The following is a 19,106-nucleotide window of genomic DNA, read 5'->3' on the forward strand; positions in this document are numbered from 1 at the left end:
AATTGTGTTTAGTGTACTGGCTAGCTTGCTGTAGTTTTTTTTTATTTCAAAAATATTTTTTATTCATAAGAATATCTTTATAAATATATGTACTCACTGCAGCAGTTTGGTTCTGCGCAATAGCATATGAAGAAACAAACAAACATTGGAGTTTGACTCTATTCAAAAAACAAATCAAAGGCATTTCTTGGCATGCTATAGTTACGAGACCTCTACCTCTTGCTGTAAGTACCTTTGAGGCAGCTATGAAACACATATCTGTGCTTTTAACATTCTCCTTGCTTAGACTTTTCCTTTAACAATGAAACATTTGTCCCATTCGGGAAACAATTCATTCGCTAAATATTAAATAGATTGCTGAAACTGATAATGTGTAAGGGGATGGTTGCTCCAGCTCACCTGCACTTTAACTATTCTTCATGGCAAACTATCAGCCCCTTGCAACATATAGAATAAGTCATTTAATCACATACAAGCAGCAACATTTGTGCCATAACCTAATGCAAAGTAGTCTGATGCACTCCACCCAATGAGCAAATAATCAAATAAAGGTCTGTTGCTGTTGCTGGTTTCTGTTGAGTCATTCCATTTTGATACGTGAAACATGGGTTTCAGCTGGCAGAGTCACTGCGTCCTTTTCAACATTTTTCTCATTTTAGTCTCTGCCTCGAAAGAACAATTAGGACCTGAACCCATTAATCCGAATGACAAGGATGTCCAGAGAGCCTTAGATTTTGCTGTGGAATCGTTCAATGCATTCTCGAAAGATGATCATCTCTTCAAAGTCACTTGGGTTGTGTCAGCGCAAGTGCAGGTAATTAAACAGGGATTGTGATTATTTTAACAGTTAGCTGAAAGCAGTTTGCAATGGGGCCAGTGAAGATGATGAAGGTAATCCCACTGGCTTTATCACTTCTCAAAAAGGTCATATGGACACCACCCTGATTCCATCACATTACCATGGTGTCGCCATGGTGTCACCCCATCTGCATGTGGATGATGAACTTTATATTGATCCCCCTCCCCCACTGCACAGTCTCAGACAACTTGCATCGGCTCCTGTTGTACAAAGAGAATCTTGTAAGGAAGGAGTTCAAAATGTTTGCAGTGTTTTCTTCCACATATTTCATATGTGTCCCCATCCCTTTTCTCAAATCCCTTTGATACCTTGCCCCTCCCTAACTCTATATAATCGTCTCCACAACTCCATAGCCCTCCAAGATATCTGTGCCATTTCCGAGTTCCTGATTTTAATTCTCTGCTCCAGCTGCCTAGCCTTAAGCCTCTGAAACTTGTGTCCTGAAGTTCTGTATCTCTCCACACTTTGGTTTTGGTTTTGAAAATGTTGTTTAAAATCTTTGCCTTTGTCGAAGATTTTGATCAGCTGGCCTAATCTCTCCTCGTGGTTTAGTGTCGTATTTTTTTTTGATCAATCTGAGGCACCTTGGAACATTTTATTTCCTAAAATGTGGTAAATATAAATAGTTGATCAGGAAAATGGTGGTTCACCCATAGAGTTTAAAACGTCTGGTTGCCATGACGCACCATGGCCTATGATGTAATGATGTCCTTGAGAGTGAAGGTGGACTTTATGATGCAAGGTGGTTCTAATCTCAGTGGTACGGGCAAATGACAACACACACTGACAGAAATCCTCCAGGGCATTGAGCTTAAATCTCGCGGATATTGAAAAGGTGGGCAATTCGAGTGGCTAAGGCCACTGAGTCTGCTGCAGATCCCACAGCAGTGATGATGAAGTATAGGTGAGAAAGGGGGATCATGAGGCAGGTCCCAGCAAGGGCTTGGACAGTGGGAGATATGAGATATTCCTTGAAGAAAGAAGTGCAGTGTCAACACAATTTATATCACCTGCCCGCAATGTACAGGTCTTCCACCTTTTGAAAATGTGGTTCCAGTGTCCTAACTGGTTACTTACAGATTTGTAACATCATTGTGCAGGGTTCTCATGCATTGTGGTGGGCTCCTGCACTCTCCATCACATAACCTCCCAGAGAGGAGTGGGTCTTGAAGAGGGGAGGTCGATGCAATAGTGGAAGGCAATAGGGTCATGGTAATATTACTGGGTTAGTAATCCTCTGGGGACATAGTTCAAATCCCACCATGGCAGATGGTGAAATTTAAATTTAGGGTGGCTACATTGGTTAGCATTGCTGCCTCACAGCGCCAGGGACCTGGGTTTGATTCAAGCCTTGGGTGACTGTGTGGAGTTTACACATTCACCCTGTGTCTGTGTGAGTTTCTACTGAGTGCTCTGGTTTCCTCCCACAGTCTAAAGATGTGCAGGTTAGGTGGATTGGCCATGGGAAATGCAGGGTTGCAGGGATAAGATAGGGGGTGGGTTGGGGTGGGTTTGGGTGGGGTGTGCTTCGGAGGGGCGGTGCAGACTTGATACGCCGAATGGCCTCTTTCTGCAGTGTAGGGATTCTGTAAATACATTGGAAGAGGACAAAAGAAATGCAGAGGAAAGAAATGTCCAAGCAGAACAGTGAGGAGACTAGGATCAGTTCTACATCCCAGGTTCTTATTACAATGGTGTGCATGCCACATCTGATCTGGGCACCTTTCACCTGAGCACCATTCATCGCCCATATACATTCTGGGCCTCACTTTGCCCTGATTGTGGGAACACGTCTGTGAAATATTAGAACCTGAATTGTTCCATTCTTAGCCGCAGTGTACGGAACCCATCTCTCCAGCAGTCTCAGCTACCCCAGTCAAAGGTCACAGCTTCCCTTCACCACATTTTCTCCTTCTTCCAGTTGACGAATGGAAGCTCACACACCGACAAACAACTCAAATGTTATCGATAAAGTCACAAACTGCACAGTCACCCTCGAAATTAAGTGAAAAATCTGATGTGGTGGCCCTCACTCTTAGCCACATTCACCTGGTGTCACTCCCTTGCAAGCTCAGACAATGCGGAGGTTACCTGTTTGCATGTGTCCACTTGAGGCTGAGATATTTGAGGCAGTCATCAGATATTGACTTCTGTAAATAAAGGTGACAGAGTGCACTGTTTACCTTCTGACAGTATGTTAACACCTCGGCTCCGCAAAGCTATCTCCTGGCACAGGTGAGTTCTCATGATCCAGGCAGAGGCTGACTTTGTATTTAGATAGTTTTCAAAAGCAGTTTGCCAGTTCAGAGTGTTCCTGTTCCTAAAGCCAATTTTCAATGTATGTGAACAGGATCAGAATTGAGCATGAAAGCACTTACGGTCGCTGGGAGTTACTGCTTTGGCAACTGCCAATATACTCCTCACATGATTGACAACTATAGCCGTAATTTAATATTGAAGTATTTGGAGGGTTATAGATCTGGTTCACAGACACTAGTTAAGCGATTTTCACAAAATCAATGTTGTTTATACTCGTATTTTGCTAGGATGTCGGTGGACTGTTGTACACTCTGGAAGCTGAACTGGGAAGGACACAGTGCAAGAAAGGAGAAAACAAAACATTAACATCTTGCTTTGTTGTCAATACTGCAGGAATGTCTGAGGTAAGAGAAACTCTTTATGTGGAAAGGGTGGACCATTACACTTCCTTGGTGACTAGGGGCAACGTGGGTTGAGCATCTGATCCAGATGAGGAATGGAAGCAGGAAAGAATTTCTCCATGTCCTGAAGCTCCAATCTTCTCACACTAAATACATAAGCAAACGTGGGGAAAGGGGCAGCAAAGAGAGCTGCATATAAATAAATGCAAGGTAAAAGCAAAGTACTGTGGATGCTGGAAATTTGGAATAAAAACAGACAGTGCTGGAAAAATGCAGCAGGTCTGTCAGCATCTGTGGACAGAGAGAGAGAGAGGCAGAAGGCAGGTCTCTCTGTTACATGAAGCAAAAAAACCAGTACCTTCACTACACCCACAAAATGATCACACATCCTTATACCAAATATCATGACTGGATGATCCTTCTGGTCTGCTCCACCAACCTGCATTAACACTTAACTGCCCTGTGCAAATAGCTTCAGAAGAAGCAAAATCACATCGAGTAGAAGTTTGATTTGGAGGGCAAAGTACTCAGGATCAATTCATGACAAACAAAGGAAGAGGCCAGGCAATTCCTGCTCTGGCGCAGCTCCCTGCAAAGTGCTCAATCTTACAGGGTTTGGGGGGCTAGGGAGACATATTGCTCGCCACCCTACTCTGAATTACAGAACTAAGTTTCAAACCAGCTAACTTACAACAAAGCCAATAATGCCCTGTGCTGAGGGTGACGAAGGAAATTGGAGTTCTGTCTCTCAATGGAGGCCCACTCTCAACGAGTCCCTGCTGCACCGGAGCTGAGTAGTGAACACTGCTGGGACTGCAAGAGTAGGTACAGGGAGACTTGGGTGTTAAAGCAGGAAGAGATTGGGGAGCCTGGAGAAACGGGCACCCAATGGGCTTTGGATGCCAAATGAGATGGCATGAATAAGAGGGTATACAGTTTGGGGCTCACCCTGATTAAAACAGGGTGCTTCTTAACTGAAGCACCTTCCTGCCTTTTAACCTGATGTTGTTAAAAACACAGATTTCTTACTCTTGCTTGTCTATCCATGCCAACTACATAATGATGTGAATGCTATAATATTCTGACCAATTGGCTTTGGTACAGCGGGAGAAACTCAGACTCACCGCCAGGTTAGATAAAATAAACTCATTTCCATTCTGGGGTAAGAAGTGGAAGGTTGATGCACCAACTAGTCCTGCTGATTTTAATTAAATCACTGTTAACCTAATGATAATTGGAGTGATTTTTCTTTTTAATTTTCATTTCAGAATCTCCTTTGCCATTTTAAGGTGGTGCATGCTTTTTGGCGCGATGAAAGAGACCTTCTCCAAAACAACTGCAATCCTGTTAACAGATAGTAAGTGGACAATGTGTTCTCTTTGTCACACTTGGACCCAACTCCAGAAACCTTACTACTTTCTCAAGCAGACCTATAGTACACCTTCAATTAATGTCTCACATTAAGCAATACGTATATCTACGACTGTTCTTAATTTTAATTTCTTATTTTCCAATATCTATGCTTGTTATTATACTGTGATTCATTGCACAGACATGTTACCGTTTACCACAAAGCTTACAGATCATCTGTTTTATAATATGTTTTAGAAAATAAGTTTTAGTTTCGGGAATTAAATTTTTAACTGTAGAAAAATAAATTGTTAACTGTTGAAATAAATTCCTGACACAAACACAATTCAAACAAGTCTGGATTTACTACACTTGAAAAGTTGTCTGTGTTTATTTTTCAATGTCAGAGTCTACAGTGAAAGAACTTGAAAATTATCTTACACCTGCCTTTGGTCATAGCCTTTGCTAAACAAAAATGTAGCTATCTCAGATTGCAATGGAGCCAGGGAACCTGGTGAAAGGATTTTAAAGATTGATGAGCATTGTAAATTATTTATGTGTTTTGTAGGATCAAAGAATAGCTTGTGGATTTGACTCTGCTCCAAAAGTCATTATTTGAATCCTTTAATTACATTAAGCATTTCAATTGCATTATCCCTTACTCTCCTATCCTCAAGGAACCACAATCCAGCCAAGCATACTGTCCTCATTAAGTAACCCTTTTAGCCCTGGTATCATTGAGGAAATGCTGCATTGCAGTCCTTCAAAAACCAATATGTCCTCAGGAGGAGCAGTGCCCAAGACTGAACTCAGTTGAATAGCATCAGTTAGATATTGTAGTATCATAGAATTTTCAGTACAGAAGCAGGCCATTTGATCCATTGTGTCTATACTGACTTCCGAAAAAGCTACCCAGCTAGTCCCACTCTCCAGCCCTACTTCTGCAGCCCTCTAACTTTATCCATTTCAAATATATATCCAGCTCTCTTTTGAAACCTTCAATGGAATCCGCTTCCAGCACTCTCCCAGGCAGCTCATTCTAAATCCTAACAACTCTCGAGTAAAGACATTTCTCCTCATCTCATTCCTAACCATCTTGAAGTTACTGACATACTAATTGGTGGAAAAAGAATATTCTCCTTTATCCTGTAAAAATTGTTCATTTCTGACAGCCAATCTCAGTGGCCTAGAAAGATGGAGAGAGTTACACGTCTCCACTGCAGGACTTTAACCATTGTGTGTAATAAGAAACCATGTTGAGGCCCAAAGGTTTGCAATTACTGGACACGTAGCAGCAATCACTGATGATTATGAGCTGATCCATAAAGTTGAACGTTTTTTACTGTCACTCTCAAATTTGAAATGGATAGAAAATATGAGAATGAGAGGAAGGCAGGTAGTTAAGGTTAGGAATGAATAGCTGGGAATGTCTGAAGGTCTCCTCCTCAGATCAGTAGGGAAAGTACTGAGGGTGGAAGTCAAAATGGTTCCATTGTAACAAAGTGGGACACATTCTTTCAGAACGCTGGTGGTTTTGAGGGGAGACCATGGGACTTATTGAAACTTGTAAGAATGAATTAAAAAAGGAAGTTCATAAGGATTACAGCATTAAATATAGCTGAGAGCAGAAATAAACACGATTGCAGAAGAAGAACATAGAGTGGATGAGAGATATGAAGAACTTTTGTCTGTAAAGAAGATAACCTCTTTTTCTCCAAAGGAAGAATCCAAGCCCATAATTATATTAAGGGACTGCTCAGTTGAAGGATGTAATTTTCCCTCTAGAGAGTTCATTCATCATAAAAACATAAGAACATTAGAGTAGGAGTAGGCCACCTGACCATTGAGACTTCTTCATCATTCAATAAGATGGTGGCTGATCTTGTTGTGGACTCAGCTCCACTTACTTGCCCGCTCACCATAACTCTTAATTCCTTTACTGTTCAAAAATCTATCTTTGCCTTAAAAAGAAAATTCAATGAGGAAGCCTCAACTGCTTCACTGGACACGGAATACCATAGATTCACAACCCTTTGGGTGAAGAAGTTACTCCTCAACTCAGTCCTAAATCTGCTCCCCCTTATTTTGAGGCTATACCCTCTTGTTCTGGTTTCACCTGCCAGTGGAAACAACCTCCCTGCTTCTATCTTATCTATTCCCTTCATAATTTTATATGTTTCTATAAGATCCATCCTCATTCTTCTAAATTCCAATGAATAGAGTCCCAATCTACAGAATCTCTCTTCATAAGTCAATCCTCTCAATCTAGAATCAACCTAGTGAACCTCCTCTGCCCTCCTTCCAGTGCCAGTACATCCTTTTTCAAGTAAGGAGACCAAAACTGTACATAGGACTCGAGGTATGACCTCACCAGCACCCTGTACAGCTGCAGCATAACCTCCCTATTTTTAACCTCTATCCTTCTAGCAATGAAGGACAATATCCAATTTCCCTTCTTAATTATCTGCTGCAGTTGCAAACAAACCTTCTGCAAAGCCAAAATTTTGGTGAATTGGAGAGATGGAGAGTATGTCCTAGTTCCATTGTACAAAGTCAAATTGGAGTGTGATTTGTGATTGGGACTAGTGGTAGTCAAGGAGCCACCTCAAGCAAATATTAGAGTAACTAATACTCTATTTAAGAATGAGCATAGTTTAAAAGAAGTCAGCATTACTTGAGTCTCAGGAACCAGTTCCACAGTTAAGTAAGTTAGCATACACTGCATAAACTGAAGCAGAGGCTGAAGGAGTTCCAGACTATTATTGTATTTAAAACTGAGTTCTGATGAGGAAGCAGAGATACCCTCACTGACCTGTGGATGAAGAACGGATGGCTGTTCATCAAATAATGCCGCTGCTCAGATAGCTTAAGGAGTTATTGTGAGTAGCACATGAAAAGGAATTCAGAAAATCCAAGCATTGATAAGTAGGTACTTTATTTGGTCAAGACTTCAGAAAGTCATAGTGCTGTTGTGTAAACCATGTCATATGTGTTAAGTGTTATGAAAACCTCAACATGTGATCAAACCAGCACTTTTAATAATCATACCAGTCTTTCAAGAACCATTCAGTTGAATGTTAGTAGGCTCCACAGAACCAATATGGAAAATGAAAGTAGGTCACCAATATGTCCTTACAATGATGGATATGACAACCCAATTCCCAGAAACTATTCCTTTAAGGAAAACCACAGCTAGAGTAGTAATAGTAAAGTTCAATCAATTTTTTTACTCATATGGAGTACCAATTGAGACACAATCTGATCAGGGTTCTAACTTTGTCAAGAAATCTTCAGCGTTTCACTAAAACACAGGTGAAGTCAACTGCATTTCATCTACAAACACAGGGAGCTTTGGACAGATACCATCTGACTCTCCAAATCATGATTAAATCATACTATCATGAATAAACACAAGATTGGGACAAAAAATTTGTGTCCGTACTATTCGCTACCAAAGATTTCCCGAATGAATCTACTAGGTTTATCATCTATTTAAATTGATTTAAGGCTATCAAGTAGGACCTGCTTAGAAACAACCTGTTCACTGATGCTGAGTTTGCGTTCTGCCAGGGTCACCCAGCTCCTGACATCATTACAGCCTTGGTTCAAATGTGGACAAAAGAGCTGAATTCTGGAGAATGAGGTGAGAGTGACAGCTCTTGACATCAAGGCAGCACTTGACCAAGTGAGGCATCAAGGAGCCCTAGCAAAACTAGAATCAATGGGAATCCAGGGGAAAACCCTCTCCTGGTTGGAGTCATATCTGGCACAAAGGAAGATGATTGTGTTTGTTGGATGTCAGTCATCTCAAATGCAGGGCATCTCTATGGAAAAATGTGATTTTGGGATTGTTATTGGCTCTTCAACACTTTGAAGTCTATGTCTGACATAGTAACAAGAAAACACTTATTTACACTGACCATAATCCACGGGCCTTCAATGACACTTTCAAATTGAATAGAGTCTTGTTTCAACCATTTAAATATGTAATTGACATTGCTGGAAACTGGAATATAGCGGTCAGGGTTAGATTCATTGTCCTGAGTGTAAAATGTTGGCGTAAGTTAAAGGGTCGAGAAATGCTAAGATTTAATAATATTAATAATATGCATTTTTAAATGTGGACTGAAATGGGAAAAGAATGATCTTAAAAACTAAGCATTGTTTAAAGTATTACTGCACTTTTAAAAAGCAAGTTATCTCGCACTCATGGTATGTGTAATGTGTGTTCAAGCAATGGGGCAGTTACTACGGATAAAACTGGAGCCAGGGGCTGTGTACAAACTGAGATTCTGTTGGCAATATGTAGCTGATTGGTCTGTGGAGCGATGAACAATTGTTGGCAACAAATGCCTTCTACCTGTCAACAGCAATATGATTGGTTCCCAGGTAGCTGAAAAGCTTGTGTGTGTAATGGTTAGTCAAAAGCCATTGGACTTCTGATGAGAAAGTAGCTGTCCTTTTCTCTGCAGTAAAAAAAATCACCTCAAAGCTGAAGAAAGCTGATTTATTTCCCTCTGACAGTTGCTGTAAGTTGTGGCTTTCAATGAATTAATCAGAGACATTTATAAGTCAGAACCAATTGTTCTGTGCCGCCTGGAGACAAGTGAAAGAATGTAGAGGATGATCAAAGAGCAGCAAGTTCTGACAAGCCAAGGGACTCATATCAGTGAATCCTGTGGACAGGGGCCATTGAACGGACTTCCCAGACTTTCCTTCTGCCTATAACATCCGTGTTTTATTTTGCATCTGTCCTTATTTGTCTCTATGTCTCTTGCTTCTTAAAAGACATATGAAGATATCTGCTAATGCCCGAGCTCTTTCTTCCCTTGCTTCCAAAAGCGATTGATGTCACAACAGCAGTTGGAGACGAAGAGGTCGAGGGAGGGTAGGAGGCTGGCGGGTGGTGCCCAGGAGGATGGGGTTTGTTGGAGATGGGAGAAGGGGTCTGCAGAGGGCGTGTTGGGCTGCGGTTCAAAGAAATGGGCGCGGAGGCAGAGGGAAAGAGTTCAACATCGAGGCGTGTGCAGAATTTGTTAAAGAGTGGGTGTAGGGGAATTAGAACAATGGAGACTGAGCAACAGAATCTCATACTTAATGATAACAGGCCCTGCTAGAAATCTGGAGATTGGCAGATCTGTGGTTCAGAAACAGAATTAATGCTCATTGATATTTCATTTTGTGCGGTATAGAGCATGCTTGCTGAAAAGGTTGTGAGGCAAACCAGCCTGGCTTTTGAGAGAAAGACCTGTTCTATCTTCTTCCAAATAAGCAGTTTGGAGTAAACACAAAGAGTGTTGGAGAAACTCAGCAGGTCTGGAAGGATCTGTGGAGAGAGAAACAGTTAACTTTTTGAGTCTGGTATGACTGTTCTTCAGAATGGATTGGAATAGTTTGGAGAGCAGCAGAATGCTTTTGCCTAAAACCAAGCTAGCCAACATGGAAATCTAATGTAGAAAGAACCAATCAGAGACTCAGCGGTGCCCCCTTGAAGGCTGGGAGGATATACAATGTCCCATGGATCAACTCACTCAGAGATAGTAGGAATGGCCGATGCTGGAGTCTGAGATAACAAGGTGTGAAGCTGGAGGAACACAGCAGGCCAGGCAGCATCAGAGGAGCAGGAAAGCTGACGTTTCAGGTCTGGACCCTTCTTCAGAAATGGGGGAGGGGAAGGGGGCTCTGAAATAAATAGAGAGAGGGGAGGCGGTGATAGAAGGTGGATAGTGGAGCAGATAGGTGGAGAGAAGACGGGCAGGTCAAGGAGGCAGGGATGAAGCTAGTAAAGGTGAGTGTAGGTAGGAAGTGGGGGTGGGGATTGGTCAGTGAGGTGGGAGAAGCGGATGGGTAGGAGAGAAGACGGACAGGTCAAGGAGGTGGGGATGAGAGGGGGGCGTGGTCTTGGGATGAGGTCGTGGGGAGATTTTGAAGCTCGTAAAGTCCACATTGAGACCATTGGGTTGTTGGGTTCCAAGGCGGAATATGAGGTGTTGTTCCTCCAATTTTCAGGTGACATCGTTGTGAAACTGGAGGAGGCCCAGAATGGACATGTCGTCCAGGGAGTGGGAGGGTGAGTTGAAGTGGTTTGTGACTGGGAGGTGCAGTCATTAAGTGCTCCACAAAGCGGTCTCCGAAACTCCGCTTGGTCTCCCCGATGTAGAGGAGGCCACATCGGGAACAGCAGACACAATAGACCACATTAGCGGATGTGCAGGTGAACATCTGTTTAATTGTGGAAGGTTTGCTTGGGGCCTGGGATGGGGGTGAAGAGGAAGGTGTAGGGGCAGGTGTAGCACCTCCTGCGGTTGCAGGGAAAAGTGCCAGTGTGGTGGGGCTAATGGGGAGTGTGGAGCGGATGAAGGAGTCACGGAGAGAGCGGTCCCTCTGGAAGGCGGATAAGGGTGGGGAGGGAAATATATCTTTCACAGCAGGGTCAGATTGCAGGTGGCTGAAGTGGCGGAGAATGATGCATTGAGTCTGGAGGTTAATGGGGTGATACGTGAGGACAAGGGGAATTCTGTCTTGGCCTGCTGTGTTCATCCAGCCCTGCACCTTGTTGTCTCGGATTCTCCAGCATCTGCAGTTCCTACTATCTCGAATTCTGTCTTTGTTGTTATTGCGGGGAGGGGGTGTGAAGACTGAGGTGCAGGAAATGCAAGAGATGCAGTCGAGGGCGTTTTTGACCACTGTGTGGGGGAAATTGCGGTCCTTGAAAAACGAGGACATCTGGGATGTCTGGGAGTGGAACGTCTCATCTTGGGAGCAGATGCGGCTCCACAAAGCGGTCTCCGAGCCTCCGCTTGATCTCCCCGCTGTAGAGGAGGCCACATCGGGAACAGCAGACACAATAGACCACATTAGCGGATGTGCAGGTAAACATCTGTTTAATGTGTCCGCGTGGGTCTCCCCCAGGTGCTCTGCTTTCTTCCCACAGTCCAAAGATGTGCAGTTTAAGTGGATTGGCCGTGGGAAATGCAGGGTTACAGGGGTGGAGTGGGTCTGGGTGGGATGTTCTTTAGAGGATCAGTGTGGACTCAATAGACTGAATGGCCTGCTTCCACACTATATGGATTCTATGATTAGGCTTAAATTGTCCTTCATTTATCATTAACTCTCTGCTTCTATATTTTCTACTCAATCTGTTCTGGAACGGGTGGGATGTCTCTGCCATCTCTGATCCTCTATATTGGAAATAACCTACACTTGGGATTTAGCCATGAAGGAATTTTCATTCCCAATGGCCTCCATGCTCACCCCCATCAAGGTCTAAACCTACTGCCACAAACACATGTCAAATATTTTTTTTTTCTGATGTAAGAGCTAAGTATTATCCAGGACAACCCCTTCTAGCCATCCCACCCTGCCCTCCTGACTCATTCTTTTTTGAAATAATGGGATCCTTTCCATCCACTTATGGGTGCAGGTGGAACCTTAATTTCACACCCTACCAACAGTGCTACACTTTCTTTGTAATGCACTGAACTGTTAACCTAGACATAGTTTTAGGGCTATAAAGGGTAAGGGGAGAAAACAGGAGCAGATTATTGAGTTGGATGATCAACAATGATCACACTGAAGGGTCGGTTTAGCTCAGTTGCCTGGATGGTTTGTGAACCAGTGTGATGCTGACGGTGTGGGTTCATTTCCCATCACTAGCTGAAATTACCATGAAGGACTCTCCTTTCCCCTTGCTGAGGTGTGGTGGCCCTGAGGTTAAACCACCACCAGTCATTTTTGTCTAATGAGACAGCAACCCCTGGTTTGGTAAGACCATGCAGACTTGACTTGATTGAAGGGTGGATCAGGCTGGAAGGTCTGAATAGCCTACTCCTGCTCCTGTTTTCCATATTTTGCTCAGACCTCTGCACTTCCATTCTAATAATGCACTATTTCATCTGAAGCCCATTTAAGAGCCCCTATTCCAATATTGCTCCATTCCATCCAGGGCAAGCTTATGGGCTTCTGTACCAGTAACACACCATTCTATCCCTTGCTCAGGTATGAACTTTCCTCCTCTAACCCACTATCCCACCCTAGCACTGTGCTCCTCTGTTTAAAAAGCTTCACTCTGGAATTTGACATTTTGAACCCACAACATACGTTGTGTTAAGGTTGTACACAGTGTTGGTGAGGCCTCTTCTGGTGTACTGTGTCCACTTCTGGTCTCCCTGTTATAGGAAGGATACTATTAAGCTGGAGAGGATTCAGAAGAGATTTATCAGGATGTTTGTAGGACTGGAGGGTTTGAGTTATAGGGAGAGGCTGGGATTTCTGTCATTGGATCGTAGGAGATTGTGGGGTGACCTTATAGAGGTTTACAAAATCATGAGGGGTATAAATAAGGTGAATGGCATGTGTCTTTTCCATAGGGTAGGGGGATTTCAAGATTAGCGGGTATATGTTTGAGGTGAAAGGAGAAAGATTTAAAAAAGACATGAGGGGAATTTTTTTCCCACAGAACGTGGTTCATGTATGGAATGAACTTCCAGAAGAAGTGGTGGATGTGGGTACAGTTTCAATATTTAAAAGACGTTTGGATAAGTGCATGAATAGGAAATGTTTGGCGGGACATGGACCAAACACAGGCAGTTGGGACTAGTTTAGTTTGGGAACATGGTGACGAATGACTGGTTGGACTGAAGAGTCTGTTTCTGTGCTGTATGACTCTATGGCCCTATGTCTGTATTCCTTCCTGACTCAACATTGAGAGTATTAACTGCTGAATGATGACTGAGCACTGGCTGATCAAGTCTACCTGTCTGTCTTATGGGTTTTAAAGACATTTGACTAGTTTTTGATGTATTTTACCTGGAGCCTCCAATGAAAGCCTAGCAACTTCAGAGATGGGACCATATCACAAGTAAAGAAACATTCCAACTTTATATGAGCGCAGGAAAAGAAAGCTTCAGTCAGACTTAAAGCTAGATATTGGGCTGTTGAGTAATGTGCCCATTGGAAATGGTTAACCTTAATTTATGATGTTCCTTACCAGAATACATAATAGTACCAATTATTAACTATATGTGTAGGACTTGAAAGGTCAACCACTCTCTGCAACTTGCAGAAAGCTCTGAGCTATTCCAAAGACCAAAAACACACTTGAGTTATTCATTTGAGCTGTCGGATCAGATATTTTGCAATTTAGATAGTTTAATTCTATTGATTAGGTTATGGTGAACCATAGTGACCCACATGCGAAAGAACCCTGCCTCCTGAGTGAAAAGTTCAGGAATAAGTGACAGAGGCCTGGTGTAGGGGGCCTTTAACCTTTAACATTGACTGAGGATTCTCCTGGTGTGCAGGAACATGAACACACCTGTCTAAATAGAACGTAGAAAGCTTTTTCATTTTATTTTCTTGTTCACTCAGTGGCCAGAGTAATGGTAGTGCAGAGTGGACCCGTCCTCTCTCCTACTTCCTCAAAACTGAAGATTTAATTGTGGGATGGGGTGAGGGAAACAGAAGTGATTTTGAAACTTTGAGCAGTCTCCAAAGATGATCGAATGAAGTTTTGACCTTCCCTCCATCAGCCAGAACATCCCAATACCTGTCACTAACTTCCCTGTGGCTAGACCTTGTTTTCCATCCTTTCCACCAGTGCTGGACTCTGTGAGGGAGCCAGGCCTACCCTGGGGACCATTCCTAGTCCATACAAGCTGCCCATGCAAGAACCCTGCCCTGCAACCAGCCAGCTTAAAGTAGGATTGCTGATTGTAAATATGTGTCAGATTTTCAATCACTAGATTACAAGAACAAAACTTGTACATTTATATAGCACCTTTAGCCTCGAGAAACATCCAAAGCAGCTTCACAAATGCACAACAGAAACAAAAAGGACACGGTTCTGAGGAAGGATCACTCAACCCAAAACGCTAACTCTGATTTCTCTCCACAGATGCTGCCAGACCTGCTGAGGTTCTCCAGCAATTCTGTTTTTGTTACAAATGCACAATTTGACATGAAGATGTGTAAGGAAATACTAGAGCAGATGAGGCCAAAGAGGTTGATTTTTCATAGGAAGAGAGATGGCGGGGTGGGGCGGGGTGGGGGGGTGGGGAGCGGATGCAGAAATGTTTAGGGATTGACTTCTAGGGCTTAGGGCTTTGGAAGCCAAAAGCGTAGTTGCCAAAGGTGGACTGACTAAATGTAGCGAAGTTCAAGACACAAATATCTGTTTGTGGGGTTGGAGGAGATTGTAGAGATAGGAACAAGTGAGGCGCCATGGAGAGATTTGGAAATAAGGATGAGAATTTTCAAAAGATTGCTTAAACAGGAGTCCATATAGGAATCCATTGGTAATAAAGGCCTGGATGAGGATTTCAGCAGCAAGACAGCTAAAGTCATGCAAAGTGAGTCAGTTCTGTGGAAGTTTAGATAGGACGTCTTAGTGAAGGCACCAATATAGAAACAGGATATTTCCAGCACAGATGGATACCATTCATCCCATTGTGTCTGTGCTGACCAGGAAAGCCTAATTCTGCTTTTCAGCTCTTGGTCCCTAGCCCCACAGGTTATGACTTTGCAAATGCATGTCAAAGGATTTTTTTTAATGAGATAAAGGTTGTTGCTTCTACCATCATATTGTGCAACTAGCTCCAAACCTACACATTATCTCAATAAAAAAGTAACTTATCAACTCCCTACTAAACCTTTTACCAATTACTTTAAATATATGCTTCCCTTGTTACTGACCACACTGCCAATGGAATTTGGACCTTCCATCCACTCTATCCTCACAATTTTATACCCCTCAAATAAATCTCCTCCATTGCAAAGAAGCCAGAACCACAGTCTATCCGGTCTTTGCTTATATCTAGAATTCTTCATTCTTGACAAGATCCTCATGAATCACTGTTAGACCTTCTTTCATGTGAAGACATAATTCCTTTAATATTATGTTAGGAACTGTATACGGTATTTTACTTGTGCTCTTGCTTCACAATTAAGTTCCATTTGCCACTTTTCTGCCCAACTGAACAGTACCTTGATACCTTCCTATGGTCTACAGTTCCCTTACTATCAACCTTCCTTCCTTCCGTCTCCAACAACAAGTGGCAAGTGAGACAGACAAATAACATGATTACATCTGTTTCTATGGTTGGTTTCTCTTTGCCACAGACTTTACCCTTACGGCCACTACTCCAGATCAAGTATCACCTGCCATAGGTGTGTCTGAAGAATTTTACGGGTTGATAGTCTACCTGAATGGCCCTGGTATGAATATACCTCCTGTGGTCTTCAAGCAATTGACTGGGATTCAAACCCATAGTTTCTGATCTGGAGGTGGAGATGCCACTCACTGTTTCATAAAATCAGCAATCTCCTTAATTCTGCCTCCTACATTTAAGTCCAAATTATCAACATGTAAAATGCAATGAAACAAGTGCTGACACCTATAGAATCCCATTGAAAATAGGCTTCTGGTCACAGAAACACCCTTATCCAAGACCAGAACACTTTGTTTCCTGCCATTAAGCAGGCTTTAGGTGCAGTTTGCTGCTTGCCCTTGGATTACCTGAACTTTTAATTTTCTGAACAGTCTGACGCGGAATGCTAAAATCAATAAAAACAGCCATCATATGTACATCCCTCATTGAACCTCCTTGTTATCGCCTCTGAAGATTCAAACACTTTAATCAGGCATAACTATCCCTTACCAAATCAATTCTCACTGGTCTTGGTTAATCCTTACCATTCTAAATGATAATCTATGCTGACAGCTGAGTTGATTGTGACCTTACATCCAATTTCCTGCCTCCTCCCCAGAACCCTTGACACTCTTGTCAACTAATACTACTGTTCATTGGGGAAAAGAATTCCAATCACTAACAACTCTCTGAGAGAAGAAATTCTTCCTCACATCCATCTTATTTTGTGACCTGTGATCTCTAGTTCTAGATTTCCTCACAAGAGGAATATTATTTGTTTCAAGAAGAATCACCTCTCATTCTTCTAAAACAACCCTAGGTATAATCCCAGTAAACCTTCTCAGAATTCTATCCAATGATAATATACTCCTTCTTAAGTAAGCAGACCAAAACTGCACCTAGAACTCTTATATTTAGTCTCACAATATACTGTACAACTGCACCGACACTTCCATACATTTATATTTCAGCTCCTTGCAATAAAGAAAATATCCATTTGCCTTTCTAATTATTAATGCTCCACGTATTGACTTTTTGAGATTCACGCATGGATCAGAAACAAGTTTGGACAAGTACAGAGTAGGGGCAAGTCTTGACCAAGAGGCTAGGAATGCAGCCAAGAACAATAAGTGGGTGGACGCTGACCAGAAAAGGATATTGTATCAATAATGTTGTACAAATTTGATTATAATCTCTTGTGTAATTGATGGATCATGTGAATGCTGCAATCTATTGCACTTTGATTCAGTAAAGTACACTGTAACTGTTGTTCTGCAAGGTACAGGAGAGCCATAGCTGTGTCCTTGGTGCCTCCATATATGCTTGAATCAAGGAGACTTGTAAAAGGTACCTCGAGTGTCTGGTCTGGGTTATTCCCCCCACCGCATAACATATACCCAGATTCCTCTGTACAACAGCTTTCTGCAGTCTCTCTCAATTTAACTAATATTCTGATTTCCTAGTTCTCTTGTCAAAGTGGAAAACTTCACATTTTACCTCAGTATATTCCGTTTGCCAATTCTTTCCCCATTCACTTAACTTGTTCCTTCTCTTGACTTATTTCCTCTTGTTCTTCCTTTATAAAAGAACTTCAGGTTTTCTTTGATTTTATATGCCAATCATTTCTTGCGGCCTGTCATTGCTTTGAATTATTTTTAAAACATTTTCCCACTTATCTCTCTTTGCTTGTCTAGGCTTCTCTGCAGTTTTGAACTCTTGGCATCAGATCTTTTATTTTGTCTTATCGAACTATGTATGCTAACTGTGGTAGAAAGTTCTTCATAAGTCAAACACAGTGCAAGGTTGGCAGTAGTTTGGATCGGCCTCAGCCAGTGGTTAGGGAGTTGCCACCAAAAGCAATGATGTCAGTCTTTGGTTTACTTAATTGGAGGAAATTTGTCCTCATCCAGTATTGGATGTTAGACAAACAGCCTGACAAATTAGTGACAATGGAGGTGGTGAGAAGGATGGTGGCTCAACAGGCAGTACCACTACTTCACAACTCCAGAGACCTCGGTTCAATTCCAGCTTCAGGTCTGTGCTGAGTTTGTACCTTTTCCCTATGTCTGTGCAGGCTTTCTCTGGGTGCTCTGATTTCCTCCCACAGTCCAAAGACATGCAGACTAGATGGATTAGCCATGAGAAATGCAGGAATAAGGTTATGGGGGATGAGATGCTCTTCGGAGGTCAGTGTGAACTTGATGGGCTGAATGGCCTACTTCCAGACTATAAGGATTCTATGGTGATGGATTGAATCTGAATGTTGTCAGAAGGTTATATTTTAGAACATAATGAAATAATATAATAAGTGAAATATTCCAAAAAGGATAATGATGAAGTCATGATAAACATTGCAGCTTGGAGACGTGCTCATATGATCTAGTTGCAGTGGGGAGAGAAAATGAAACAGAAACCCATTAAAGAGTTGACAAACACAGTAAGACAAAGAAGCCACTGCTGCGAAGAAGTCTGAGGAACTGCTGAATGCCAGTATACAAGCAGGTTTCTTACGAGAGTTTATTCCTGTTTAGAAGAAAGGGAACGGAACATACTGGGCTACTTAATGTTTAATGAATGGATAGGTGCTAATGTATGTCTTCCTGGTAGCAATTCAGGTCTGGATAACTCAGGCTGATTAGAAGGAATATTAAAGTGCACTCAAAATTCTGACCTGGCATGTTGTGAAGTTAATGGAGAGCTGGGTGTGCCTGTGGGCCTATTCCTTTAATGTCACATTCCTGTAGCACGCAGTGAAAAGTTTCATAAGATATATCTTGGTGGTCTTAGATAGTCAATGCAACATCACATTTATTTAGTTTGATGTATTAGTTGCTTGTTCATTAATGTTTGATCTATATTGATTCTAGTTTTCTGTTACAGTAAAAGCCTTAAAAGGCGAGACTTTATACTTTGGAGATAGTAGGAACTGCCGATGCTGGAGAATCTGAGATAACAAGGTGTAGAGCTGGATGAACACAGCAGGCCAAGCAGCATCAGAGGAGCAGGAAAGCTGACATTTTGGGTCTGGACCCTTCTTCAGAAAATCTGAATTTTCTGAAGAAGGGTCCAGACCCAAAACATCAGATTCCC

General features: G+C 42.3%; 1 protein-coding gene across 1 annotated transcript; it reads left to right on the forward strand.

The window, feature by feature from the left end:
- The first annotated feature begins 582 nt into the window (after nt 1-582).
- On the forward strand, nt 583-5,248 carry si:busm1-57f23.1 (uncharacterized protein LOC368621 homolog). Its single transcript, XM_020509786.2, has 3 exons — nt 583-814; nt 3,406-3,522; nt 4,788-5,248. Exons 1-3 carry the CDS (start codon nt 605-607, stop codon nt 4,875-4,877), a joined length of 417 nt encoding a protein of 138 aa, XP_020365375.1. The 5' UTR covers nt 583-604; the 3' UTR covers nt 4,878-5,248.
- Nucleotides 5,249-19,106: the final 13,858 nt, after the last annotated feature.

Source organism: Rhincodon typus, chromosome 9, assembly GCF_021869965.1.
Source record: "Rhincodon typus isolate 14 chromosome 9, sRhiTyp1.1, whole genome shotgun sequence".
Classification (NCBI taxonomy): Eukaryota; Metazoa; Chordata; class Chondrichthyes; order Orectolobiformes; family Rhincodontidae; genus Rhincodon; species Rhincodon typus.

Excerpts from the sequence above, each read along its gene's own strand:
- si:busm1-57f23.1 (XM_020509786.2), top strand. The coding sequence starts at position 605 with ATGGGTTTCAGCTGGCAGAGTCACTGCGTCCTTTTCAACATTTTTCTC. Across the intron at positions 815-3,405 it reads TTGTGTCAGCGCAAGTGCAG|GATGTCGGTGGACTGTTGTA; the intron begins GTAATTAAACAG and ends GTATTTTGCTAG. Across the intron at positions 3,523-4,787 it reads ATACTGCAGGAATGTCTGAG|AATCTCCTTTGCCATTTTAA; the intron begins GTAAGAGAAACT and ends TTTTCATTTCAG.